Here is a 23,551-nt window from a genome sequence, read left to right as displayed (position 1 = left end):
TGAAATAATGAGTGTATTTTGATACTAGCACATAGTTTTATCCTAAAACTTTTAGCTACTAAGTGCATTCATATTTAACAAATAGGTTACACATATACATGTATTATCAACTTAAAGAATACTTATATTGATAATTCAGCTCTCTACTCAATAGCTTAAAATGAGTTCTCTCTCAAAAGCTACCTACGTGAGATGTAGACTTTCCTCCTACAGGAGATTCCAACTGACAAAAGGGCCTTGTTCAGATGTCTGGGATCAACTGAATACATTTATTTCAAAGCAATTTTAAATATTAAAAAAGTAGAAATTAACACATACAGTACTCAAAAACGGTCACATTTAAATACATGTGAATAGACAAGTGTACTGATGTTTGATCTTAACATTCAAATGAGAAGTCAAAATTTTAACTACTGGCACTACCAAATCTGGTTTCTATACAACATGTTGATGTACTATGTAATAAAAAAATAAATAGCAATTGCTGTTCAACAGTAAAATAAGACATCATTTGCAGAACATCCCCATCCCAGGGGAAAAAACTAATTATTAGCTATTTGTCTATAAAGATCTAAACTTTCCAAATACTATTTCATGTACAAAATTGCAGATAGTGGCTCATTGAGTTTAAATATAATATTGTACTTAAACTCAATCAATATAACACACAATGTATTTTTAGATTTCCTATGACCCACAATAAGCCAGAACAAACAGAACTCTTGTTCCTGATGGAACTAATCTCATTTTAACAATGCCTATGTATACTACTGCAAAGAGTGTACAAAAGAATAGACATTTGCTTCTACATCATTTTACATGTCTAGGTTTTCCTTATATGGTTAGTTTTTACCAGATTATTTTGAGATCACTTAAAAATACACTTGACCACAAAAGTGAATAGTTTTTCTTTCTTTAATGCAACTTAAAACATTGTATAATGGATAAAATGGAATGCTAAATAAACTCAAGTCCTGACTGCCTTCCATAAAAAAACAGTACAAGTCTGAAATACTGAAACTGATAACACTGTGGATTAGATGTGAGCAGGCTCACTCACCGGGGTATTTGCTTTTGAATACACTTTTGTCATGACACTGATAAAGCAATAGTTTAAAAGCCACTTTCCAGTAACAGTTGATAAATATTTTGGAATATTTTTTCATGCAAGGTTTATTTGATATTTAAAGTTTTCATAACCATATAAATAGAATTAAATATTCACTGACTACAGCCTTGTAAAACCTGCACTAAAAATGAAAACTTTCAGAAGGTTTTTTTGAGTTGTGCTTTTATGAAATGAAAAATCGTCCTATGTAGCCAAGACTGTCTGCTGTAAAATATTAGTAATATGTACTGTTGCCAAAATAACATTTTAAGCAATATAATACCAGTCCTACATATGAAAATCATAGAACCTGATCAATACAGTTATCTGATCACAGACAATAACAATTTCATTCTGTTCCAAAATTAAAAATGATATAGAAAATGAAGTAAATTAAGGTTTTTAATAGTCTCCTTTTTTTCTAATCACAACATTTAATGTACTAAGTGAATTAACTGCAAGAAATGTGTTTTTCACTAATGCAATTTTGTAACAACTTTGACGCTACCAGAAGTCAAACGCATCCTTCCAAAGACTTATTAGAAATTAATTTTATGGTAATGTGTTTGTTGGCTGGTGCTTGGAGTTAAGACTATGAAATACAGATAGTTTAATGAAGACAGTTAATATACAACTTGATACTAGTGATTAGTTTCTATAATTAATAGCCTGACAAACTGCATGAAAGGTTAACCTTTCACTCTGATTTTCTAAACAATTTTTTATACTGTATAGTTTAAATTTATCCAGACAATAACATTGAGGAAATTTTACACTCGTTAATTATAACCTTCAGCAAAGCGGAAGACATTTTTTTTAAATAAGTGATTTTCAAAGAGAGCCAATTAGCTATAAATAAATACTGTTGCAAGCTCACATTTCAATCTGAATAGTTATCAAATTAAAATGTTCTTTTGTTTCAACTTAGCTATGTGACTACAGTACTATTCCTGTACAAAGACAGGTTTCAAGTAAGATTCTAAATCAGTGGTTCTCAACCTGCAGGCAGCCCAATTAGCACACAGCTGCGGCCCAGCTGTGTGCTAAAGGACGCCGGGCCGTGCGGCTGGGTCTGGGTTCCCGGCTGCCTGGCTGCCCAGCATGGCGGAGTCCGGGCTGCCTGGCCTGGGCGGGGTCGACGTCACTGGCCAGTCCTGTGTGGCAGGGGTCCGGGGCTGCTGACCGGCCCCGTACAGTCTGGGGTCCAGGGCTGCCGGCCGGCCCCACGGAATCCGGGGCTGCCGGCTGGCCCCGCAGAGTTCTGGATCCGGAGCTGCTGCCCGGCCCTGCAGACTCCAGGGCTACAGGCCCACCCCATGGGGTCTGGGATCCGGGGGCTACCCCACGGGTTTGGGGTCCAGGTTGTTGCCTGTCTGCCCAGCCACCCGGCCGTGCACTGCCCGGCTGTGCACAGCAGGGTGTGGGGTCCCTGCCACCTGGCCCCCTGCCCAGGACTCCACTCCTGGCCCCACTCCGTGGAGGGGTCTCTGGGCGGGAGGCAGTGGGTCTGGGGGGAGGGGGGCCGCTGTGGGTCTGGGGGGAGGGGGGCCGCTGTGGTTCTCAACCTGCGGCCCAGGTAACACATTTTGGGCCACATATGCAGCCCACAATGATAAACAGGTTGAGAACCACTGTTTTAAATGCATGCATAATATAAACAGTGTAATATTTTCTAGAAGTCCTTGGTTACTAAAAAATCAGTGAAAAACCTTCAGCAAATTTCACATACATATAAGGAAAGACAGTATGACTAATTTTTATCAAAATAAATTTTCAGATGGAAGTAATTTGTAACTGTCTTAAAGTGAGGTAATATCACAGGGAAACTGCAATCAGAGTTTGGCATAGGTCCACATAATATAAACATGAAATGCTGTATGCACACCATAAAATGCTACTGCTTTTCTGTAAAGTCAGTGAATATTTCTTTTGCTTTCAAACTTACATTTAACTGAACACTTTCTTTAATAAATACCAAAGTGGGCTTCATAGCTGTAAACTGTGTACACTTAATTGTAGGTTGGTTTTTAAGTGGGCCAAAACCATTCACTTTGAAAACAGAATCTTAACTCTGCTAATTATATAATTGAGAATACTGAGTTATTAGGAACAGTCATTTCTACAAAGTTACATGGTCGATGGAAACCTATGTTTGGAAAGCTGGCAGTTGATACACATTTTTAACAGCATAGACAGAGATGTAAGTGCTAGATGCCAAGGATGGCTTCAGCAAACCCAATAAGGCATGCCAGGTTCCAAGGCTACCATAATACTGGCAAAGGCAGAATAACACAGTATATTTACAATACATATAATTCACCTCATGAGGTGAACCTTAAATGAATTCTTATTTTGTAACAGCAGCGATATATACAATTGTGCACAGGATTACAGGGAGGCAGCAGCCGTTAGCTTTGGCTAAAAAGCCTGTCTTGCATGAAGGATGTACAATGCTCAAGTTTTGAATTTTATTAATCTGACAAAATGTGCACAAAGGACACCGGGAAGACTCCTTTCCTCTCTGGCTGTCCTTCGACATGGCCAATCTGCAACAAAGGAGAAAAACATTGTGGGTTTCTCGCGTACTCCATATAACAAAATACTGTTCCTTGTGCATATCAGTACAAGCCTGGTGATGGTTCTTGGACATTTCACAGCATGCCATCTAAACCCTTGCCAAGGAAGCTACATTTTGATGTATGTTACTCTTCAGTATCTCCCACTGTCAAACATAGACATCAGAGTTATATTTTGTTTTATTTGGATTAATATAATCCTCTGTCTACCTTGATTACAACAATATTTGGATTTGTAAAGAGATCAATAACCACCACCAAACATTGTTGTAACTGGGATAAATAGAGGGACAAGTTAAATGAACTAGAACAAAAGGATCACAGTTGGAATGGGACATCTGGAAGAGTCACATATTCCACTGAACCAAACACAAAGAGGAGAGGTTCTCTTGGCTGTCAGATTAACCTATAGTTATACTGTATCTTGTAAGAGAACTGAATTAATCCTACAAACTCACTCCAGAATGAGGAATCTTGGGACTATCCTACCCTAGGAAGCCGACTGTGGATGAGAAGAGCAAAAGAGAAACCTACAAGTTTGCTAAAAATGGGAAGTTACCTGGAATAATTCTATAGAGGTGGGTAGAAGAAATCCTAGCAAAGCATTACATACCAAACATGGAAGAGGAGCAGGTAATAAAGGCCCCACTCCACAAGCAAAGTGGAGCATCAATGTCGTCTGTCACTCATGTTTACAAAAGGATCGATCCAACAAATTTCAATAACTTGGAAATGAGGGGAACAACCATACCACACACACCAAATTTGTACGGGAAACAGTTTGCAAGCAATCCATAGCATAATATACATTCATAAAGAGGTATCCAAGCAGTTTCAAATCATGAATAAGTCATTATCTTGTGTGTGGACATTTCACAAACTGGAGAAAAGCTAAATAATTTGTCCACTACACATTGTTTGCCCAGCTCTAGTTAACAGTATCAGAACAGCATGCCTTGATTTATCATACAGTCAGTGCTTTTCTAGCTCTTAATGCTTCTTTCTAGGTTGAAGATTTACCTTCTGGTTCACTGTTTTCAGAATAGTAATGTGCCTCTCACTGCTCTATAGGTTACCAAAATGGAGAGGGGCAATAGGTGAGCCCATTGTTACCCCCTATGGAGCCCAGACTTTGAAGCAAATGGCCCAACAGCCCTCATCCCCCAATCCCAGAAGCACCAGGTGATTCAGAGTCCTTCATGGAATTTCCCAGGGGAATGGCCTTTTAAGAAGGTTCCAGCATCCTTCATGAAGGAGAGACTCAGCAACCACTGCCAACAGTGTCAAAAGACGGGGCAAGGGGACAAGCAGAGGCTACCTCTCTCCAATGGTGCTAAGACTTTGGGGGAACATGGCCCCAGCAAAAGCCTTCTCTTTCCCAGCAGTACAAGGTGATGATTCATTCACAGCCTTGGGAGCCCTGATGAGGTCCACAATTCTGGAGTTTGTCAGCTGTTTTGGGGTCTTGCTAGATTGACTTGGGTGTGTGTGGAGGGATAACTGAGTAAGGAGTCAGGTAATGGGCAGGTCTCAGTGTAACCTTCCCAGCCTCAAATTGTAGTTACCACACCTTAAACTCCATAAATCATCAGCGTACTTTCTGCCTTTTGTACCTGACATCTACAGGACTCATCCCTGTCCTCTGAAGAGCAGTAGAGATGGGACCCTGATTCTAATTGTGGCCTTTGAGTGCTGCTGTAATAACACCACTGCCACAATATCTGAGTTCCTGTAAGCCATTTCCGCACTCTGAAGATAGGCAAAATCAAGAGTTATCAAGTTTACAAACTGAATGGTCCAGAAAAGCCATAATAAATTCAGAAAAAAATTAGTGCTCCCATGTCATTACACAAATTAGGTAGAGTATCTCTGCTAGAGATTTGAATTGTCTAAGGCACAGTCCTGCATTATTAGGGAGATGGAATAGATGACATAATAGGTCTTTTCCGTATCTAACTTCTATGACGTGTCAATTTCTTCTAGGTTCACCTTGTCATACCTACATATGGACTGCAGAATATACAGGGCTCAATTAAAAAAAAAAAGACACTGTTCAGTGTTTTTTTTGACAAAAATAGGTATTTTTGTTTGCAAAAGATGCATTGACATCAGGGCCGGCTCTAGGCACCAGCAAAACAAGCTGGTGCTTGGGGCGGCACATTTTTAGGGGCGGCATGGCCGGCGCCAGAATGCCGCCCCTAAAAATGTGCCCCGGCCGCCCTAGCTCACCTCCGCTGCTGCTGGCGCGCGAAACAGTTGTTTCGTGCGCCGCGGCCGCTCGGGGTCTCCCCCTCCCTCCCAGGCTCTCAAACCTGGGAGGGAGGGGGAGATTCCGAGCGGCCGCGGCACGCGAAACAGCTGTTTCGCGCGCCGCTGCTCCCCCTCCCTCCCAGGCTTGAGAGCCTGGGAGGGAGGGGGAGACTCCGAGTGGCCGCGGCGCGGGCGCAGCTTCTCCACCTCCCTCTTAGGCTTGAGAGCCTGGGGGGAGGAGGCAGGGCTGGGGATTTGGGGAAGGGGCGGAGTTGAGGCGGGGCGGGGGGGGGGTAATTAAAAAACGGGGGGAGGGGGGGGGCGGGCGGCCAAAATTGTTTTTGCTTTGGGCGGCATAAATGCTAGAGCTGGCCCTGATTGACATACATAGATGCAAGTGTCACACTGGGAAACTGCAATTGTGCATGCAGCTGCATCTTTTGCAAACAAAATCTTAGGTACACATTTCTGAAAATTAGGCATTATTTTAGCACTATCCAAAAGACATGTCCGGCTTTTCAGCACTCAAACCCCCGTCCGGGGGGAATTGCCAAAAAGCCGAACATGTCCGGGAAAATGGCGGCTCTGCTCCTCCCCTGACTCTTCGGCTCTGTTTAAGAGCCGAGCTGCCCGAGCGCTATGGGATTCAGGCAGCCCCCTTGCCTCCGGACCCCAGCCGCCGGCCGGGCACTTCCCCTCCCGGGCTCCGGCGGCGCAGGGTCCGGAGGCACGGGGGCTGCCCGAAGCCGGTAGCGCTGGGGCAGCTCGGCTCTTAAACAGAGCCGAAGAGTCAGGGGAGGAGCAGAGCCTCCAGCCGCGGCAGCTCTGCTCCTCCCCGACTCTTCGGCTCTGTTTAAGAGCCGAGCGCTACGGGCTTTGAGCAGCCCCCATACCTCCGGACCCTGCGCCGCCGGAGCCCGGGAGGGGAAGTGCCCGGCTGGGGGCGCAGGGTCCGGAGGCACGGGGGCTGCCCGAAGCTGGTAGCGCTCGGGCAGCCCGGCTCTTAAACAGAGCCGAAGAGTCAGCGGAGGAGCAGAGCCGCCGCGGCTGGAGGCTCTGCTCCCCCCCCTGACTCTTCGGCTCTGTTTAAGAGCCGGGCATGGGGGCTGCCCGAAGCCGGTAGCGCTCAGGCAGCCCGGCTCTTAAACAGAGCCGGGCTGCCCGAGCGCTACCGGCTTCGGGCAGCCCCCATGCCTCCGGACCCCAGCCGCCGGAGCCCGGGAGGGGAAGTGCCCGGCTGGGGCCGCAGGGTCCGGAGGCAAGGGGGCTGCCCGAAGCCCAAGCGCTACCGGCTTCACGGTTTGCCGGGCAGCCTCCAGACCCTGCGCCCCCGGCTGGGCGCTTCCCCTCCCGGGCTCCAGCTGCGCTGGGCAAGCGCCGGCCGGGGGCGCAGGGTCTGGGGGATGCCCGGCAAACCGTGAAGCCGGTAGCGCTCGGGCAGCCCTTTCCCCGTGGCTGGGAGTGGGAGGGAGGAGGGAGCGGAGTTAGGGCGGGGAAGGGGCGGAGTTGGGGCGGGGCTGGGGGTGGGGAAATGGGCAGGGCCAGGGCCCGTGGAGGGTCCTCTTTTTTTATTTAATAGATATGGTAACCCTAAAACTGCAGAGTAAGGACAAAATTGATCAATTGCATGTAATTTTGGAGGGGAAGCCAACAGTGCATGGGATTAATTACAACAATCATATTCACAGCAACTATTGTAACTAGCTTAATGTTGCTGGTGAATTCAGACAAGAACCACATTTTATCATTTATCAACAAAGATACACACAGTGTTTAAATGGAAAGATTTGCAGGGGTCAAGAGGGGAAATTTGAGACTGCCTCATTTGGTGGAAAGCTTCTGAATTCCAAAGGCAACAAAATATTGCATTTCAGAAGTATCTCTGAGGCTGGCAGGGATAGTTTTAGCAGTATCCAGGGAAGACTGTCTCCCCACAAAAGCAGGTAAATTCCTTGCCTGCACACACCCATTCTCCTTCAATTTGAACGCTGGATGCAAGTTTACATAAATCCTGTTGCATAATTTTTTGACAAAACATGCAAACATTAATGCAAATTATGTACAATACATGGTATGTTGTCACTGCCCAGTTAGTTTCCTCTAGTCTAGGGTAAAGGAAGGAATCAAATAAAACTGGAATAGCAGCAGTACAAGAATCAAAGAGAATATAAGGTCTCTCAGTAAGTTCAATCATCTGAAAACCTATGAAATGGGGTCAGTTTTTGCTGCTGTCCCTAGTAGTTGCTAACACCATTAAGAATGGGAGTCTGCATTTAAGTCTCTGTGAAGCATAAAATAATTGGATTTCTCAATGAAGTATGATTGGTCTGATGTTCAGGAGCTTTAAGTAGGTCAAATAAGCTGTAGCATATAGAAACTATGAGAAACTAAGCTAGCTGCTACTCAGCTGAGAGTAATGCCCAATAAAGTGTCAATTATACAGAATTTTCATAAAAGCAGAGATACATACCCACCACTCTTGGTCCTCTTCACCAGTTACTATAATTATTTCTCCTTCTACAAATGTAAGCTCATCATCATTGTCTGCTTGACAGTCATAAATGGTCTTCACTCTCCTAACTTTGTTTTTCCCCTAAAAAGTAAATACAATTTTAGCTGAAAGAGCTGAGAAAAGGAATAAATATATAGAATTTAAATTTTGGGTTTTGGCTATGATTTATTCTACAAATCCAGTGCATTTTACCCACAGTTTGTATCTCTGATTGCAGGGGGAACCCTGCCTTCCCCATCTCCCCTGTCTGCTCCCTAGCCCATCATGCCACAGTGCCTTGTTTCATCAAGGTTTTTAAACAACTATATCAATGTTAGAAAACCTGACATCTAACTACTGCCTAATTAAATGATTTAGGCCCCACCTATACTTATTTAGACCAGAAAATAGTTTTAACAATGGTTCTGACATGGTTTTAGTCTATATACACTATCCCTTTAACGTGTATGAGAATTAAGAATAGGGCAAAACCAAATTGAAATCCAGTCGCCAATGAAATTCAGAAAGATAGGGGAACTGAGGAAGTTAAAGAATTCAAACCCCAGCATCTATACCCTCTACTAAAGTTTTGGTTCCAGGTCCAGTGCAAAACCAAAATGAACCTATTCTTTGGTTCTGGAACAGACACAGACTAAATCTAGCAAGACAATATTTTCATGAAAATTTAACTCAATGGCAGAAATTCCACATGAAGATCTACTCTAAGATGAGTGGCACTATTTTGGGCTGATCTCTCATGAGAATGGCTTGTGTTAACTATTCTGAACCAAAACACAATCAGGTGGTCTGATTCTGCCCTAGACTGCCAATTCAGATCCAAACACTGCCCCTCTCTAGATGCACCCTGTTTTTCTGGGAACTATGTAAACAGTTTCCAAACTTGACTACCTTGGAAGTATATGATCTGTTATTATACATCACATTTCAAACAACACTCAAAGACTAAAGGAAGGCAAATAATGATAAAAGCTTCAGAAAGCAAAAACTAAGAAGAATGGTAAGCCAACCATGCAAGCTTAGTCAATAAGACAATGTGAGACTCAGAAAAAATAAGATTGAGGTGGAGATGGTACTTGTTTGCAAATATATAAAGGAATGTTGAATAAAAGGGAAGGGATCCATTAGTCAACACTGGACTTAATATGCTGTACTAAAAATCATATTAAATAAACTTCAAACCAGTTAGGCAACAGAGCAAACTATCAGGAGAGGTTGACAGTCACCATTAATAGATACCCAAGGTGAGAGTAGGCACCCAGCTCCTAGTGATATTTATGCACCATGAATAATGAAATCAATCATGAAATGATGCAGGGGAATGGACTTTTTCCACCAACTAGACTGTATTAATTTTTCTAGTTCAAGTGAATTTCTACAGAAAGCTAGATTTCCATACATGTCTCAAGTTATAAAGACGTGAGGGAAAGTGACTGACATTGCTCCAGGTAGTCCGTGCTCTATTATTAATATATGGGTGACATTTTAATAATCTGCCCACTTTAACTCATTAAAGTGATGGAAAGGTGAATGCCAGCCTGAGGTGGTATATCTCTCTGGAATGGACTATGGGCTGGATTTTAAAGGAATGTACATTAAGAGCACAGTTTGGGGTTGTGATGTGTAAAGAAACAAGTATTTTCAAGGCATCTAATTTTTGCATCAAATGCAATTAATAATAATTTTCTCTCTTTGTGCACCCAAATCTGTCACCCCATCCTAAAATGTCCCTATATCAAAATATTCAGGAAGAGGTTTTGGTGCTCACAACTCACAATGATAGTTGCTGCTTTGCTAATTAATGGACATGACCCCTCCAATTTGTGCTCTCATTTACAGCCCTGGCCGCCCCCCTTCTCTCTCTCCCCTCCTCCCCCCGCTAGCCGGGGCACATCTGCAGCGCAGGGAGTCCCCCCTGCACCCTGGCTCCGGCCGTGCCACAGGGTTTTTTTTTTTTTTCTTTGCTTTACCGTTCTGTCCGCCCCATTTTTTTTTTTTTTTTTGCTTGGGGCGGCCAAAAAGCCAGAGCCGGCCCTGGTGACTGTTAGTACTAGGTGTAGTTTTAATGATACTGAGACCAAATTTTATCTTCAAATCCCATTTAATTCCTTAAATATTAGTGGTACTTTGTCATACCTACTGTATGCTTCTGAAATACCCGATTCCCTCAGACTAGTAAGAAACAAAGACTATCCCACAGATATTGGTGGCTGTCCTCATAGGTGTTGTTATGTGGTGATGCAGCATTCCATCATCTTGTGGTGACAGAACACAGCAAGGGAACCAGATGAGAAATGTATTTGAAGAGTTCACGTCTCTAAGCAGCTCCATTGCCAGCCAAACATAGGAGTGTGAGCATGCATGCACAGAACCTGGAGCAGCGCAGAGACACATTTCTGGTGCTCCCTCCCCATTTCTATAAATATCATTTAGATTAAGCCAGAACAGCGAGTCTACACTGATGTAAAAACAAATATAAACGGAAGGCCCAGCAGTTCATCCTCAGAACATTTGGAAATATCTAGTGTGATTTTCTGTATTTTAGAAGATATTAATCAAAAGATTAATGGGTTATTTGCCTCTTTCCTCATAGAGGGAAGAGGGAGCTTGCAGTAGTGAGTTTCCCCCCTCCCTTTAAAGTAAATGAATAGGCAACTCTTGGCTGGGAGACCTCTTGTGGTCCTTCTGCTGTCCCACCTACTGGTAGGAAAGCAAGGAAGTCCAAAAGACAAAAACTTCTGTTGCTCTCACTTCAGATTACTCTGACTGGTGAGTCCCTGTCTCACCAGTCAGGCAGGAATGGTGAGCTGAAGAGAAAGAGTATGCTCTCCTAAACCCAGGAGACGAGGAGGAGCTCTCCCCCTTCATTCAGCAAAGGAGAGGAAGCTGTGTATCCTACCTCAACCATTTGCATACCCAGCTTGCTGGATAAAAACACTTTCTCTATTATTTTTTGGGTAGTTCACAGGATGAAAACCTTATAAAAGTATGTTTAACACCTCTTCTTTATCTACTTGGATTGTGAGATAAACAAAGGCAACTCTACAAGAATAACTAGTGTGTAGCCTGAATAAGTGTCTTAGTAAATTAGACTAGGATAAATTGTTCCTACTATACCTAAGTTTGTTAGATGTGAATTACATTGAAGTGTAGTGGTGAGAACTCCAGACTGGGGTTCCAGTTCTGTTCCCAGCTTTGCCACTGACATGCTACATTTTGGCAAGTCAAAATTTCCCTCTGTGCCTCGATGGGCCCTTCTGTAAATACAGTGATACTTATGCACCTTTGTTAAGCATATAGGTGCTAAATATTTGAATTATTACATTGCCAAAGTTGATTTTTTGTGGTTGACATTTTAAGTTTTGTAACAATTATTAAAAAGGAAGTTTAAAATAAAACCTATTAAACCCTTTTCTAAATATGTTCAAAATCAAATATATGTCCCAGTTATTTTATGTGTAGGAAACAGAGAGCAAAGAATTAAAGACAGAAAGCTTTACAAATGTTTCTAACTCCTTAACGCACAGAAAGCCACCACTTATTGCAGAAACATAATTTGCACCCTTAACACTGCCAAAAATACTCTGGTGAATTTAAGTTGAGTGCCTTGCTCCCAGGCATGACCTTTTATGTTTTGTATTCCTTTTGGCATGCAATAGGCTTTACCATCAGAAGCATTATCTGTTGAAACCGTTCAAAAGCATACATCTGTGCTCAAATTTGTGAGCTGTCACCTGTTTTGTGCACATAACTAAAGTGCAGTCTTTTTGCAAATTTAGCTTTAGGAGAACTTCAAAGCTTGCCACGAGGCTTTCAGCACGTTGGAATACTAGAACTACCCACCATATTTATTTTCCTGGGAAGCGGCACTGGGGTCTCTGGCAGGGTATGTGTCACATCATTAGAATCTTCAGATACTTGCTTTTGGACGGTATCTCTAGAGTGTACATTTGGAGAAAGATCTATGGAGTGAGATTTCTGATTTGCCTCTGAGAGTTGAGGCTTTGGTGATGATTCTCCAGCTTGAGTTTTAGCCAATACCTCTCCTAGCTGAGGTTTTGGAGGAAGGTCCTTCATTTGTGGCTTTGGCGGTAAGTCTCCAAGTTGTGGTTTTGGTGGCAAATCTCCTAGCTGAGGTTTTGGGGGTAGTTCTCCTGGTTTTGGGGGTAGTTCTCCAATTGGAGGTTTCTGGGCGAGTTCCACAGGCTGAGGCTTTGGGGGCAAGTCTCCAGGTTGTGGTTTCTGTGGTAGATCGATCGACTGTGAAGACTTCTGAAAGATTTCCAGGTGTTGATTAGATCTATCTATTGAAAGATGATGACTGGTTTCTATTTTTCTTAGTGCCACTAAAACAGAAAGCAAAACCAGGATATTTTCACATGTATTTCATGGACAGACAGAAAATCTCATTTCCCCGTATTACATTTAAGAAGAATCTGAAATATGCAATACAACTTCTTTTCTTCTAGAAAGATTTATTTCCATCATACAAAATGTAGAAAGAGAATTTCTATTTCAGGCTAACTCCAAGAATAGATATCTACAATGAAAGAAGCTAAAAAGCTCAAAACCTAGCAGTTATCTTCAATAACTGAAGATGTCAGATATACTCTGAGTTACCTTTCACACATTTTAAATAAAACACTATTTCCCAACAGTTGAAATTAATAAGCAATATTATATTTGTGATTTAAAAGAAAGGATTGAAATTTTAAAAAATGATATTGCCTTGCAGTTTATCTACAAGAGGTGGAAAATACGCAGGTCCTTTCAATCAACATTTATTTTTACATTTTCTTAGTTTCACTGCTCTTTCTTCCTTAGACTCTTCCATTAAGTGTGCCAAGCAAAACCTGACTGGCATGACTGTACTTAGCTATATTATACAGGTATAGCGGTATGAAGCCTGATACTGAGAGAATAAGCTCCTTGATGAAAGTACCACATCTTTCTGACTCAGAAAAAGGGATAATTTCATACTGTGTTAAACATTTGCTTTAAGGTCAAGCAACACTGTCAACACATTTAAACCTACCACAAAATAATATCACACATATACACTATTTATAATATAACCTACTACAAAAACACATTCACATTATATATGATGATCCTGATTTTTAGATGAGAATTGTGCCCACATTACTACAAGTGAGATGATTTAGTCATACATGTACATAAGAATGACTTCTACACACATGATAACACATATGCAAATAAGGCACAAATGAACCAGGTTCAGGCTGAAAATCAGGCCAATTTATTTTAACTGCACTCCTGATATTAAATACATTTTTTTTAGCCCTCCAAAATGAGGGCTTCAAATAAGACAGAATATCAGATTTGTTGCTAGGTAACACACTCCTCAGAAAGGCTGGAACAACCACTTGCTATGGTTTGAGAGTTCAGTATATGGCCCAAAAGTAATTTCAGCCCATGATGACAGTCAACTCTAACCTAACTTTATACCAAGTGAATATTGACTTCTTTTGCAGTGACACCTGTCATCTCAATGACACCTTAAAAGGACACTGTTGAACTGAATTAATTTTCTTACCTGTAAAAAACTGAATTTTTAAAATTTGTATTTAGTTTTTGCCACTAATGCTTTGCATTTCTCTTATCTTGCAGAATGAAGTTAGACTGGCCAGATTCATTCTTTGATTCTCCTACTTTGGAACAATACAGTTGTAATATCCATTGACACACACACTGGCATATGTAAAATTGTGCTATATTGTATATGCTTACACTCAGTGTGTTTGCTCACATGTGTGTGCGTGCGTGTGCAGGGGGGTATGTATATTTCTCTGTTTTCTCCAGTTCTTCAATTAATTCTGGCACATCACTCAGAGAAAGAGGCTTTCATTGACCACCTTTTCCTCCCAATCTTCTACTCTGTTTCTCAAAATGGTCCACTCTACAGACTATGTTTCAGAGTGGTAGCCGTGTTAGTTTGTATCAGCAAAAAGAACAAGGAGTACTTGTGGCACCTTACAGACTAACACATTTATCTGAGCATAAGCTTTCGTGGGCTAAAGCCCACTTCATCAGATGCATGCAGTGGAAAATACAGTAGGAAGAAATATATAAAGAGAACATGAAAAAATGGGTGTTGCCATACCAACTCTAATGAGACTAATTGATTAAGGTGGGCTATTATCATCAGGAGAAAAAAACCTTTCAAACAGTTATCTTCTTGTCAACTGTTTGAAATAGGCCATCCTGAACTTTGACAGAACAAAAAGGGAAGACTTTTATAACCTCTCTTCTTGGCCCAGAACAACTAGAATAGGGGGATGTTTTTCAAAAAGAACCGAAGTGATTCAGGAGCCTGAAGCACATTTTCAGAAGTGACCTAAGTTCCATTGATGTTCAAGTAACTTTTGTAAATGGGATTTAGGCTTCCAAGTAACTTAGACAATTTTGAATTTTTTTACCCCTAGATCTGTATTATTTAACATTTATATTGCAGTAATAACACCAGACCCCAATCAGTGTCATTGGTGTATTGTGCTAAGTACTGTACAAATACATGTGAATATGTGGTTCTTCTGCAAGGAGCTTATGATCTTGGAATAAATCAGTAATGAAGGAGGACAATACAAATACACAGATTCTTACTGATTTTCCTCCAGGTTCTGCAGGATTTCAGCTTTTGCACTAAAATATATGTTTAGTTTTTTGACAAAATCCTTGCTGATTCAGCAAGGAAAATCCCTATCGATTTTGCCAGAATTTCCAGATGTGTTGTCCCATAAATAAATGTCTTTTGCTGAAAACACCAAATTTATGAAAACCCTTATGATTTATCATCACTTGTTTAATACCACACACACACACACACACACACACACACACACACACACACACACACACACAATTCAACTATGTATACATCTTTTAAAAAGGTCTTACCTTTTTGAGGTAGTTTAGGAAGAACTCTTGGGCCAAGTGCAGTCTTTGCAGACCCCATGCTAATCAATAGATATGAACTATCAGTAATTAAACTTACTGAACAATGAGTTTACTGTGTCCCATTTCTAGTGCCCACCCACTATTCAGAAAAAAAAATTATAGTAAGAGTTTATGCATAGCCAGGACACACAATGTTGTCCATGAAATAGCCCTGAAACGCAAAGCAGTGTTGGCAGTGGGCTTGGATTATTCAAATAAAGGAAAAAACTGTGCAAAGCCTACACATTGTTAATACTGCACGGCACATCTGTTCCATGGATAACAAGGTGTGCATACATGTATATTTAGAAAACTGCTTAAATTGAGAGGGCAATTCAACTGACAGATTTTGTTTAAAGAAGAAGCAATAAAAGCACAAGTCAAGAACTTAAATTAACACATTAAAATAACCATATTAAGTACATAGGTAATACAGTCCAAAAGCATGCAATTATGGTCTAAGATAGTCTATCTTTTGCTTTGGGTGCTTCACAGTTCACCCCATGTGTATACTATTGTAATACACACACCGTAGCTAGAGTATCACTATCTGTTATAGATAAGTTTGCCAAAACATTCCATCTGTTTTTTCAGTTGTGGATAACTTTTCAAAACCTTTACCAATTAAGCTCAAGTTTTTCAAGCCTGGTCTTGGTCCAAGGCTGAAACTTTCTGAAAGTCTGAACAACAAAATTTGAGTAATTTGTATACAAGGAATATGAAAATATACACACTCCGCAATAAAAATGCCTCATGACCTTTTCTTGAACCCAATTTGCACAGAAACAATTTGGGGATTAAAAGATTAAATTTGGCAGGGAGATAACTCTTCTTGATAAATGTCTGAGTATTCTGGTGAAAACTGGTTTTGATTTGGTTAAGTTATGAGACTCTGAAAATTGCATTTTGTGCATGCTTCATAGATAATGAAAGAGATTTCACAACCATGTGCCAACATGCCAAAGGAAGACAGACTGCTCTCCATCAGACAGATCCTCACCTAGTGTAAATTTTCATAGGTCCATTGACTTCAATAAGGTAGAGCTCCATATGAGTCCTACTGTTTTTACTCCATATTAAAATAATGAGTGAATGAAGCAAAGCTTTGATCTTCCAGTAAATGTTGCTCAGGGAAGTGCAAAATGAATTAAGCAATTTTTTAAGAAATTATTTTCCTTGCCCCTCTACTCTTCCTCCTCTACACTTCCCCTTTACTTGACACCCTATGTGAAAGTGCCATCTGACATGGTAAACTGACAATAAATAAATAAATTAATTAATGGAGATATCCTATCTCCTAGAACTGGAAGGGACCTTGAAAGGTCATCGAGTCCAGTCCCCTGCCTTCACTAGCAGGACCAAGTACCGATTTTGCCCCAGATCCCTAAGTGGCCCCCTCAAGGATTGAACTCACAACCCTGGGTTTAGCAGGCCAATGCTCAAACCACTGAGCTATCCCTTCCCCCCAATGAACAGCATATTTGAATCATTCAAACAAGTGAGATCATTTTCATGTATTTTTTTTATACAAGGACTGCAGTGTGTTTAAATGTGTAGTTTATTCAATAATTATTGTAATTTTCATTTTTTTCTAAGGGTACACCACTTTCTGCACAATCATAGAATTATATCAATGCTTCCCTAAGTATAAAATTTCCACTTCAAGGGGTTACATGTTTTAAACTGGTAAATACGACTGGTATAGTACATATAAAAAGAGTAGTATTTTGCATTTAACATGTCATACGTGTCTAACATACAAACACAAGAAAGACAACAAAAACAATGTTCTAATAAGTTCCCACTATGAACCTTTTTTTAAGATCATGCATAGATGTTATAAGCATTAGACATATTCAGGAGAATAATTCAAGGATAAAACCATGTTGCAAAGAGATACAGGAACATAATCTCCTTGTGTGGTGTAAAACTGTCCAAAATATACACTATAAGATGATGATGAAGGTGCATTTAAGAGATTATTATGGTTTTGAATATGAATGGTCACCTTATGGAACATTCCACAAAATGAGAGTATGAGTCTTACATTTTAATAGAGAAAAACCACTGAACAAATATATTATCAGATTAGGGGATTTAACTACTGTATGTTAGTGAGCAGATACTGTTAAAATTGGAAGGGTTCCACTTCCCAGCTGACCCAAACACAATGGCTGACCATGTTAGTTCAGGCTACTGACCTTATAAAAGCATTTGCCTCATTAACTCAATATATTCCTAACCAAACTACTATTTGGCCTGTGACCAGCCAAACACTGCCAAGAAAAGGGAAAATTACTGACCTGTTATTCTGCTTTTCTGAAGCTATCATTCTGACAAACTTCTCACTTCTGGGTCACAGCTCCTTAACATGAGACTCGTGGAACTCCACAAGCTCTTAAGTGTTATGGCACTTAAGGACAATGGTAGCAAGGCGGGGGGAAAAAAAAAAGCCACACTCTCAAGTGGCTGTCCTGCACCACCATGAGTTTAACTACTGCCTCAGGAATGTTTAGTTATTTCCAGCTGCCTGGGAGGCGAAGAACACAAAGAAAAAAGCAAGCCAACCGGAGTTATAAAAAAAAAAAAAAAAAAAAACAACGCCTAAAAATAAAAATCAAGGTGCAAAAATTCAGTAACACCTCAATAAAGATTAATGTAAAACAATGAGGACAGATGATCAGTTGAGTAAGAATCTTGTCAGAATATTTTTCAATAAGCAGAATTCAATCAATCCTCTGATGCACAGGCAGCCTCAATTCTGGCATTTGTTAACCTGTGTTTGATTTTGTAACATGAATAAAGATTTTTAGATGTAGTTTTCTAGTTTTTTTTTTTTTTATTAAAGAAAAATAAAAAAAAATTATGACATGCAACTGTAACAATCATCACACAACCACCTCCAAAAAACAAGTGGTCATCTGTGTTTGAACTTGGGGCTTCGCAATCAAAACTCAGTCCTCTATCACTTTTGCTAAAAGAGCAACTCCATTGGCTGGCAGTAGTTGAAGGGTGCAAGTTAAAAAAGTATGGATGGACGAATGGACTATAAGGTGGATAGAAAGCTGGCTAGATCGTCGGGCTCAACGGGTAGTGATCAACGGCTCAATGTCTAGTTGGGAGCCGGTATCAAGCGGAGTGCCCCAGGGGTTGGTCCTGAGGCCGGTTTTGTTCACCATCTTCATTAATGATCTGGATGATGGGATGGATTGCACCCTCAGCAAGTTTGCGGATGACACTAAGATGGGGCGGAGAGGAAGATATGCTGGAGGGTAGGGATAGGGTCAAGAGTAACCTAGACAAATTAGAGGATTGGGCCAAAAGAAATCTGATGGGGTTCAACAAGGACGAGTGCAGAGTCCTGCACTTAGGATGGAAGAATGCCATTCATTGCTACCTTCTGGGGACTGATTGGCTAAGCAGCAGTTCTGCAGAAAAGGACCTGGGGATTACAGCGGACGAGAAGCTGGATATGAATCAATAGCGTGCTCTTGTTGCCAAGAAGGCTAACGGCATATTGGGCTGCATTAGTAGGAGCATTGCCAGCAGATCGAGGGAAGTGATCATTCCCCTCTATTCAGCACTGGTAAGGCCACATCTGGAGTACTGCGTCCAGTTTTGGGCTCCCCACTACAGAAAGGATGTGGACAAATTGGAGAGAGTCCAGTGGAGGGCAACGGAAATGATTAGGGGGCTGGAGCACATGGCTTACAAGGAGAGGCTGAGGGAACTGGGGTTATTTCGTCTGCAGAAGAGAAGAGTGAGGGGGGATTTGATAGCAGCCTTCAACTACCTGAAAGAGGGTTTCAAATGGATGGAGCTAGGCTGGTCTCAGTGGTGGAAGAGGACAGAACAAGAAGCAATGTTCTCAAGTTGCAGAGGGGGAGGTGTAGGTTGGATATTAGGAAAAACTATTTCACTAGGAGGGTGGTGAAGCACTAGAACGGGTTACCTAGGGAGGTGGTGGAATCTCCATCCTTAGAGGTTTTTAAGGCCCGGCTTGACAAAGCCTTGAGTGGGATGATTTAGTTGGTGTTGGCCCTGCTTTGAGCAGGGGGTTGGACTAGATGACCTCCTGAGGTCTCTTCCAACCCTAATCTTCTATGATCTTTTTATGTTCCAGCTAGTAGAGTGTTATTTTTTGCATTGATGCATAATGCATATATAACCCACTGGTTTGATGCAAGAGTAGCTTATATTACAGACAGTACATCCAAATGCACAGATCAGTCAGACTGAGAAATATGTGGTTAAAGGAATGAGACTTATATATATCATATTAGGGAACCAGGTTCTGTTCCAAGCTATGCCAAGAGTGAACCTGTGTAATCTTGTGTTAGCGTATGGTAGGGGCACGAGACCTGGCTCAGTAATGAGGGTGGTGAAGTACACAGAATTATTTAGCGTCAGCAGAAGACACGAGAATAAAACTCCTGGATCACAGCCTAGTGCAACTTTCTCTAGTTCCAATGGTATTTTGATGAGAGAAAACAGCAGCAGCATCTGCTGCCACAGCTTCAGTTCTGCGTGGCTGCTTCAAACTGATTCAAGAGGTTTGGCAGAGCTTGAGAGCAAGAATGCATTGTATAGTTGGAATATTGAGAAAATTAACAGGTGATTTTCCATAGTTTATAAATTAGCCACATCACACACAACTTTACTATATGCAAATACATAAAATCTTACCTTGACTGCTGAGATATTCCCTCAAACTTGTTTGCAGTCTTAGTTGAGGGTGGACCCAAATCATTACCTAAGGGGATATAAATTCCTTAGACTTTTTAAAATGGAGAATAAAAGAACAGAAACATGTAGGTAGCGGCAGGGCCGGCTCCAGGGTTTTGGCCGCCCCAAGCAGCCAAAAAAAAAAAAAAAAAAAGCCGCGATCGCGATCTGCGGCGGCAATTCGGTGGGAGGTCCTTCGCTCCCAGCGGGAGCGAGGGACTGTCCGCTGAATTGCCGCCGAATAGCTGGACGTTCCGCCCCTCTCCGGAGTGGCCGCCCCAAGCACCTGCTTGCCAGGCTGGTGCCTGGAGCCAGCCCTGGGTAGCGGATATCATCATATAAAACAAAAATATGCAGCTTTCCCAATATTTTCCATATAAACCTAAGTATATTTAAATGAGTATTTTTCATTCATAGACTCAGAAATTTTAAGGCCAGAAGAGACCATTAATATAATCTATTCTGACCTCCTGCATACCATATGTTTGAAAAACTGTCATTGATAGCATCTATCTGCTGGCAAGAAAAAGCAAATCAGACTATAATAACTACTTCAGAGCATTTATTTTGTCTCTGAAACAATAAAAAAATACTGCACAACATTGTCCCTCAACAATTTTGTTGGAAGGCACTACAAGGAAAGGGCAAAAAAAGAGCAGCATCTTGCTTTGGAAGTAACACACTATTTTGTAAAAGTCATCATGAATGAGCCCTTATTCACAAAACAAATACTGAATTTGTAAGGATTGTTACATTATTCTAAGAAACAGTCCATTTACTCAATTCTGCCAGTAAGTGGAGGAAGAAAAAATTGAAGTCAGAATATCCGAACCTTCAATATCAAACTTGGCTTCATAATCACTAAAATCTCCAAGTCTTGAGCAGTTGCAATTACAGTACCTTCTCTGTATAAGGGACCTTATTATTATCAACTCCTCCTACTATAACCCTATTCCTGAAGATCCTTAAGTGTGACATGAAAAGTGTTTCATTCATAACATTTGATCCCGATACCAAAACTTCAGTTAAATTCATTCCACAGAAAGTGAATTTACTGAAGTTATATCTAATGATCAAAGTCAAAAAGAAAGCACAGAATTTACTACACAAAGAAAATAAAATTTCATACAGTAGAACCTCAGAGTTATGAGGTTACCATAACTGACCGGTCAACCACAATCTCATTTGGGACCGAAAGTATGCCATCAGGCAGCAGCAGAGACCAAAAAAATAAAAAAAAATAAAAAGCAAATACAGTACAGCACTGTGTTAAATATAAATTACTAAAAAAATAAAGGGAAAGTTTATAAAAAATAGATTTGACAAGATAAGGAAACTTTATGTGCTCTACCCTCTGACTAGATTTGAGGGTGATCTGAGGTCTCTGCACTGCAAACTGGCTTGGCAAGCTCCACATCCGATATGAAGATTACGTTGAGATTTTCAAAACCATTCGGCAACAGCCTAATTGAGCTTCTGAAGTCAATGGTAAAGAAACTCCCATTAACTTCAAAAGGGAGCAGAGTTAGGCTAATCCTGAGCATTTATAAAAATTCCACTGTTAGAGTAGGTGGGCCCCAAGGCACAGTAACTCAGAAAGCGTTGGACAATGAAGGATTTTTATATCATCAATAAAAAAGCCTTTTTTTGTTTTGTTTTTTGCTGAGACCTGCCTGCTTGAAGACAAACTGTCCAGCTTGTAGTTGTAGGAGAAAGAATTTTCTGAGTTCTACGAAGCAATTTCACTCAGAACCAGATCAGAGGATCTGACTTCCTGACTGACAATGTTCAATTAGGGGCCTGATTAGTTAACTGAACTATCCATCTAGTAATGAAAGCTTTAAAAGAAGAGTTTTTTTGTTCGTTTCTTTTTCACTAGCTCTAAAATCTCGAAGTGTGTTCTTTGTGAGGGTCCCGGACTTTGGTTTACTGGGGAAGTGAAGGCAGCTATAAAAAAATAAAATATAACAAATGGAAGATATGAATATAAATCAAAATTAGGAATTGTAGAAAATTGATAAGGGAAGCAAATGAACATAAGGAGAAAAGTATGGCCAGAAGAGTTAACAATAAGAAGGTGTTTTTAAAATATATTAGGCAGGGCTTTGGAGCTGTGCTCGGGCTCCGCTCCAGCTCCAGGCAAAAACCTGCAGCTCCACTGCTCCGGAGCTGCTCTGCGCTCCGCTCCAAAGCCCTGATATTAGGAACAAAAAGAATCCTGACAACGTATTGGTCCATTACTAGATTGAAATGGTGGAATTATCAATAATAATGCAGAAAAGGCAGAAGTGTTCAATAAATATTTCTGTTCTGTATTTGGGGAAAAACTGATGATACAGTCTCATCACATGGTGATGATAACACATTAGCATCTCTGGAGGATGTTAGCCAGAAGTGTAGCCACTGAATTTGACATTCTTTCCACTTTATGTTCAAACACTGCCAGCTAAAACCCAATCATCACATAGCTAGAGATAGTTTTAGGACCGTGAGAGGCAAGGCTGTGCAGCTGCATGTTTGCAGTTCTGCTAATCAGAATGGGAGGTTGGGACAAAGAGTTAAGCTTCCATGAAAATAGAAGGAATGTTTCGACAGCCTTGGTTTTAGGTGCCTCTGACATGTAAGTTTTATTGTTATGACTAGAAATGCTTTGGTGATAAGAATACTGAATTGTTATTGGCTGTTGCTATGGAAATTGTTAGCCTATTAGGGGCTATTATGATTTATGTGCTTTGTCTGGAGAAAATTTATAAAAAGTTTAGTTAGAAAGTGTTCTTTGGAGCAGTCAGAGGAAGCTTTTTCTTGGGAAAGGATCTGACACCTAAGTTCCCCAGCAGCTAGATAGAAGGAGGGGGCCACCTGAAGCCTGGCTGCTGATTTCTTGAAACAATTTCAGACTTTTTGGGTAACTATAAATGTTTGGAATACTCTGAATTTACTGGCACAGTAGATATATACGTGTGTGTGTGTGCTTGAGACCTAATTAAAAAGTAGTTTTAGGTAAAAGCATTTTGGTTTGTATCAATCATGTATCAGACGGAGGAGGTGTGCCCCCATTGATTTATTCCTGACATCACCTGGAGAGAAACAGTTAAATTACCACTGCTTTGGGTTCTGAAAACTCAGGGTAACAGAAGCTACTAAAGTTAGATGTTTTTTAAATCAGCAGGTTCATTTAACTTGCATCTAAGAATTTAGAAGAGCTGGCTGAGGAGCTCACTGGACTATTATGTTGATTTTCAATAAGTCTTGGAGCACTGAGGAAGTTCCACAAGACTGGAAGAAAGGATATGTTGTGCCAATTTTTAAAAAAGGTAAAGGAGATGACCCAGGTAGTTATAGGCCTGTCAGCCTGACATCAATCCTGGGCAAAATAATGGAGCGGCTGATACAGGTCTCAGTTAATAAAGAATAAAAGGAGGGTAA

General features: G+C 40.9%; 1 protein-coding gene across 1 annotated transcript in view; it reads right to left on the bottom strand.

Annotated features, from left to right (window-relative positions):
- Positions 1-3,579: 3,579 nt before the first annotated feature.
- The window catches only part of ASAP1 (ArfGAP with SH3 domain, ankyrin repeat and PH domain 1), a 252,092-nt gene continuing 232,120 nt past the window's right edge, over positions 3,580-23,551 (bottom strand). The window contains exons 25-29 of the mRNA XM_065399859.1: positions 20,087-20,153; positions 15,362-15,420; positions 12,287-12,789; positions 8,405-8,527; positions 3,580-3,654 (exon numbers count right to left, since the gene is read on the bottom strand). Coding sequence (XP_065255931.1) covers positions 3,580-3,654; positions 8,405-8,527; positions 12,287-12,789; positions 15,362-15,420; positions 20,087-20,153 — 827 coding nt within the window. The remainder of the gene's footprint in view (positions 3,655-8,404; positions 8,528-12,286; positions 12,790-15,361; positions 15,421-20,086; positions 20,154-23,551) is intronic.

The sequence above is a fragment of the Emys orbicularis genome, chromosome 2, assembly GCF_028017835.1.
Source record: "Emys orbicularis isolate rEmyOrb1 chromosome 2, rEmyOrb1.hap1, whole genome shotgun sequence".
NCBI classification, from domain to species: Eukaryota; Metazoa; Chordata; order Testudines; family Emydidae; genus Emys; species Emys orbicularis.
This window is presented reverse-complemented; position numbering and strand designations above follow the sequence as displayed.